The 6,000-nt window shown below is 44.9% G+C and overlaps 1 protein-coding gene across 1 annotated transcript in view; it reads right to left on the bottom strand.

Annotated features, from left to right (window-relative positions):
• Window positions 1–6,000, bottom strand: part of caskin1 (CASK interacting protein 1) — a gene marked incomplete at both ends in the record, with an annotated part of 62,786 nt that overhangs the window by 19,243 nt on the left and 37,543 nt on the right. The window contains 2 exon segments of the mRNA XM_029745339.1: window positions 697–815; window positions 1,689–1,793. Of these exon segments, the coding sequence (XP_029601199.1) occupies window positions 697–815; window positions 1,689–1,793 (224 nt within the window).

Consider the following 6,000-nt stretch of genomic DNA (forward strand, 5'->3'; position numbering starts at 1 on the left):
CTAGGACAGATATACAGGACTCCAAACAGGGCCGTTCTACACTAGGACAGATATACAGGACTCCAAACAGGGCCGTTCTACACTAGGACAGATAACCAGGACTCCAAACAGGGCCGTTCTACACTAGGACAGATATACAGGACTCCAAACAGGGCCGTTCTACACTAGGACAGATATACAGGACTCCAAACAGGGCCGTTCTACACTAGGACAGATATACAGGACTCCAAACAGGGCCGTTCTACACTAGGACAGATAACTAGGACTCCAAACAGGGAAGCTGTGTGTGTGTGTGTGTGTGTGTGTGTGTGTGTGTGTGTGTGTGTGTGTGTGTGTGTGTGTGTGGTGTGTGTGTGTGTGTGTGTGTGTTTGTGTGTGTGTGTGCATTTGTGTGTCGGTGTGTGTGGTTTGGTGTGTCTGTGTGTGTATGTGTGTGTGTGTGTGTGGTTTGGTGTGTGCGTGTGTGTGTGTGTGTGCGTGTGTGTGTGTGTGTGTGTATGTGTGTGTGTGTGTATGTGTGTGTATGTATGTGTGCGTGTGTATGTATGTGTGCGTGTGTGTGTGTGTTTGTGTATGTGTGTGTATGCGTGTGTGTGTGTGTGTGTGTATATGTATGTGTGTGTGTATGTGTGTGTATGTACTTGTGCGTGTGTGTGTGTGTGTGTGTGTGTGTGTGTGTGTGTGTGTGTATCTCACCTTAACCCCCTCTGCCTGTGCGTGGATAATGTGGGTGGAGCTCCCGGCACTCTGACCACTCCCTGATGACCTCACGCTGGTCACGCTGCCAGAGCTCCCCACGCTACTGCGGTCTCCACCTGGTAAACACACACACACACACACACACACACACACACACACACACACAGGTGTGTTAACACAGAGCCAGGTAACTATGTGTGTCTCTGCTACAATGCACTGGACAGCAGCCCACTCAACAGTATGGCTTCACAACTAGGACAGACTAGGTGATTGACGGAGTGACTGACACACTTAAACACACACACACCGATTAACTGACACAGGCAAACACACACACACACACACACACATCCACTGACCAACGCAGGCCTGATGACTGACAGAGCAGACAGAGAGACTAAAGGCCCATGCAGATAGATAGATAGATAGATAGATAGATAGATAGATAGATAGATAGATAGATAGATAGATAGATAGATGATAGATAGATAGATAGATAGATAGATAGATATAGATATAGATAGATAGAATGATAGAACGATATAGATATAGATAGATAGAACGATAGATAGATAAATAGATAGATAGATAGATAGAACGATATAGATAGATAGAACGATATAGATAGATAGAACGATAGATAGATAGAACGATCGATTGATAGATAGATAGATAGATTATGACTGCAGCCCTACACACACAGCCAGGGACCAGGTATTGCCAGGTTTCGCCAGGTACAGCCAGGGACCAGGTACAGCCAGGTAGGTACTGGGCTCTGTTCAGCTCTGGACATAATGGAGGGACAGCAGGGTCTGTAAGGTGCCCCTATCCACTGATTCTAGGTCAGATCCTGTAGGGTATGTTGTGTTGCCTTGCCCTATAGTATTAACCGTAAAATCTGATCTAGATCTGTGGTTAGGGGCAGCTTCTATCTGTAGACAACGCCACAGGTCAGGGGTCAGGCAAGGCTGCGCGGGGCGGGGGGTTACCTGGCCCAGGCTTGCGCAGCACCCATATCTCCTCGCTGGAGCTGCCCTGGGGGCCGCAGGACCGGGTGGGGGAACCGTGAGGGTTGGCTTCTGAGCCGCGACAACCTTCAACACAGAAACCACTGTTAACCTCTAACCCTGCTCCGCTAATCTAGCTGTAGCCGCTAACCCCGGGCTACGCTAAACTATCGGGATAATCCTGGGGATAAACTAGCCTTAGTACCTAACTCCGGGGTTAAACTAGCATTAGCAGCTAAACCCCGCGCTAAACTAGCATTAGTAGCTAACCCCAAACTAGCCATCATTGCTAGCCCTGGGGCTAAAATAGCATTAGAAGCTAACCCTGTCACTGAACTAGTATTAGTAGCTAACCCTAAACTAGAAATCATTGCTAGTCCTGGGGCTAAACTACCATTAGCAGCTAACCCCGAACTAGCCATCACTGCTAGCCCTGGGGCTAAAATAGCATTAGCAGCTAATGCTGTCGCTGAACTAGCATCAGTAGCTAACCCTAAACTAGGAATCACTACTAGTCCTGGGGCTAAACTACCATTAGCAGCTAACTCCAAACTAGCCATCACTGCTAGTCCTGCGGCTAAAATAGCATTAGCAGCTAACCCTGTCACTGAACTAACATTAGCAGCTACCCCTAAACTAGGAATCACTGCTAGTCCTGCGGCTAAAATAGCATTAGCAGCTAACCCTGTCACTGAACTAGCATTAGTAGTTAACCCTAAACTAGGAATCACTGCTAGTCCTGGGGCTAAACTACCAGTAGCGGTTAACCGTGACGCTAATGTAGTGTTAGCCAATAACTAGCATTAGCAGCTAACAATTAAGCTAAACTAGCATTAATTGCTAACTGTTAATGACTTACCCTCTAACCTCTAACCCTTAGCTTTTGCTAGCATTGACCGCTAATCCTAAACTGGCTAACCAGCCCCACCACGATCCCCAACCAGCAGGACAGAAGGGGGTTGCAGGGCGGGGTGAGGGTACGGGGGTACGGGGGTACGGGGAGACCCTAGAATATACAATATATCTGCTTGTTTAACTTCACCCTATCTTAACAGCAGACACAAACACACACGCATATATACATCACATATATATATATATATTCCATAGATATATGAGAACATTTATATACCATCGTACATAAATAGATCAGTAACATGCCTGTATATCTGTGTAGATATATATATGTCAGAATGTACATAAATATACATATATATATATATATAATATATGAAGAGATATATGATGATATATGAAGTGTAAGGTAGGTCCAGTATGAGCTGCAGTGCATCAGGAGAGAGGATTACAGTAGAACAGAGACTCAAGGCCTTTAGAGACTGGAAAGGAGGATTACAGTAGAACAGAGACAGAGGATTACAGTAGAACAGAGACTCAAGGCCTTTAGAGACTGGAAAGGAGGATTACAGTAGAACAGGGACAGAGGATTACAGTAGAACAGAGACTCAAGGCCTTTAGAGACTGGAAAGGAGGATTACAGTAGAACAGAGACTCAAGGCCTTTAGAGACTGGAGGATTACAGTAGAACAGGGATAGAGGATTACAGTAGAACAGAGACTCAAGGCCTTTAGAGACTGGAGGATTACAGTAGAACAGGGACAGAGGATTACAGTAGAACAGGGACTCAAGGCCTTTAGAGACTGGAGGATTACAGTAGAACAGAGACTCAAGGCCTTTAGAGACTGGAGGATTACAGTAGAACAGGGACTCAAGGCCTTTAGAGACTGGAGGATTACAGTAGAACAGGGACTCAAGGCCTTTAGAGACTGGAGGATTACAGTAGAACAGGGACTCAAGGCCTTTAGAGACTGGAAAGGAGGATTACAGTAGAACGGGGACTCAAGGCCTTTAGAGACTGGAGGATTACAGTAGAACAGGGACAGAGGATTACAGTAGAACAGGGACTCAAGGCCTTTAGAGACTGGAGGAGAGGATTACAGTAGAACAGAGACTCAAGGCCTTTAGAGACTGGAGGATTACAGTAGAACAGAGACTCAAGGCCTTTAGAGACTGGAGGATTACAGTAGAACAGGGACTCAAGGCCTTTAGAGACTGGAGGATTACAGTAGAACAGGGACTCAAGGCCTTTAGAGACTGGAGGATTACAGTAGAACGGGGACTCAAGGCCTTTAGAGACTGGAGGATTACAGTAGAACAGGGACAGAGGATTACAGTAGAACAGGGACTCAAGGCCTTTAGAGACTGGAGGAGAGGATTACAGTAGAACAGAGACTCAAGGCCTTTAGAGACTGGAGGATTACAGTAGAACAGAGACTCAAGGCCTTTAGAGACTGGAGGATTACAGTAGAACAGGGACAGAGGATTACAGTAGAACAGAGACTCAAGGCCTTTAGAGACTGGAAAGGAGGATTACAGTAGAACAGAGACTCAAGGCCTTTAGAGACTGGAGGATTACAGTAGAACGGGGACTCAAGGCCTTTAGAGACTGGAAAGGAGGATTACAGTAGAACAGGGACTCAAGGCCTTTGGAGACTGGAGGATTACAGTAGAACAGAGACTCAAGGCCTTTAGAGACTGGAGGATTACAGTAGAACGGGGACTCAAGGCCTTTAGAGACTGGAAAGGAGGATTACAGTAGAACAGGGACTCAAGGCCTTTAGAGACTGGAGCAGAGGATTACAGTAGAACAGGGACTCAAGGCCTTTAGAGACTGGAGGATTACAGTAGAACAGAGACTCAAGGCCTTTAGAGACTGGAGGATTACAGTAGAACAGGGACTCAAGGCCTTTAGAGACTGGAAAGGAGGATTACAGTAGAACAGGGACTCAAGGCCTTTAGAGACTGAAGGAGAGGATTACAGTAGAACAGGGACAGAGGATTACAGTAGAACAAGGACATCAGGGCCCGTATCCACAAAGCCTCTCGGAGTACGAGTGCTGAACTAGAATCAGGTGCCACCTGTCCATATAAACATATTAATTAGGATTTAATAAAAGGCTAAACTGGGGAGGGTTAAACACGCTTTATACCTGGTTTATAAAGGCTTAATACGAGGGGTGTAGATGGAGGCAATGATAGGAAGTGAAACGTCCAGGTTTCAACACAACGAAGGAAAATTAAACATATAATGTTACTAGTGACTGGCATAAACAGTCTTCTGATAGATGGAAAAGCTTCACACAAAAACACCTTCTCTAAGAAACGTTAGCTAGCTACAAACTAGCCTGTGTTTACCTTGCAGAATGATATCAGGATTATTTGCATCAATCCAGTGGTCATTTGTTTTAGAAAACTCCATCTCGTGCTACATAAACACCGCTAACCGCTAACCAAACAACAGTGCTAGGTGGTTGTGCTATAGAAACAATGCTAACCAAACAACAGTGCTAGGTGGCTGTGCTATAGAAACAATGCTAACCAAACAACAGTGCTAGGTGGCTGTGCTATAGAAACACTGCTAACCAAACAACAGTGCTAGGTGGCTGTACTACAGAAACACTGCTAACCAAACAACAGTGCTAGGTGGCTGTGCTACAGAAACACTGCTAACCAAACAACAGTGCTAGGTGCCTGTACTACAGAAACACTGCTAACCAAACAACAGTGCTAGGTGCTAATGGTAGGTTTATTTGAACTGTGAGAGACAGAATAATGTTGTCACGTTCTGACCAGTAAGGGGTTATTTGTTATTGTAGTTTGGTCAGGACGTGGCAGGGGGCTATTTGTTTTATATGGTTCGGGGTGTGTGTTTATGTAGAGGGGTGTTTGATTGATGTATTCAGGGGTTTTGGTCTATGTTCTATGTTAGTGTATTTCTATGTTCCGTCTAGTCATTCTATTTCTATGTTTAGGTCATTGGGATTGGGGCCTTCAATTGGAGGCAGCAGTTTATTGTTGCCTCTGATTGAAGGTCCTATAATTAGGAGTGTGTTTGTTATGGGAATTGTGGGAGGTTGTACTTTGCACGGCTGTGTTTAGCCTGCAAGACTGTTCGTTCGTTTATTGTTTTGTTTATTAGTCGTGTTCACAATAAAAGTTAAGATGACAACCCGCTGCGCCTTGGTCCAATTACTACAACGACCGTGACAAATGTTTTGCAGAGGGGGGGTCAAATACCAATTTCCCTCATTAAAATGCAAATCATTTTATACACATTTTTTGACCTGCGTTTTTCTGGATTTTTTTGTTGTTATTCTGTCTCTCACTGTTCAAATAAACCTACCATTAAAATGATATACTGATCATTTCTTTGTCAGTGGCAAAACGTACAAAATCAGCAGGGGATCAAATACATTTTTTCCCCCTTCACTGTATG

Source organism: Salmo trutta, unplaced genomic scaffold (assembly GCF_901001165.1).
Source record: "Salmo trutta unplaced genomic scaffold, fSalTru1.1, whole genome shotgun sequence".
Lineage (NCBI taxonomy): Eukaryota > Metazoa > Chordata > Actinopteri > Salmoniformes > Salmonidae > Salmo > Salmo trutta.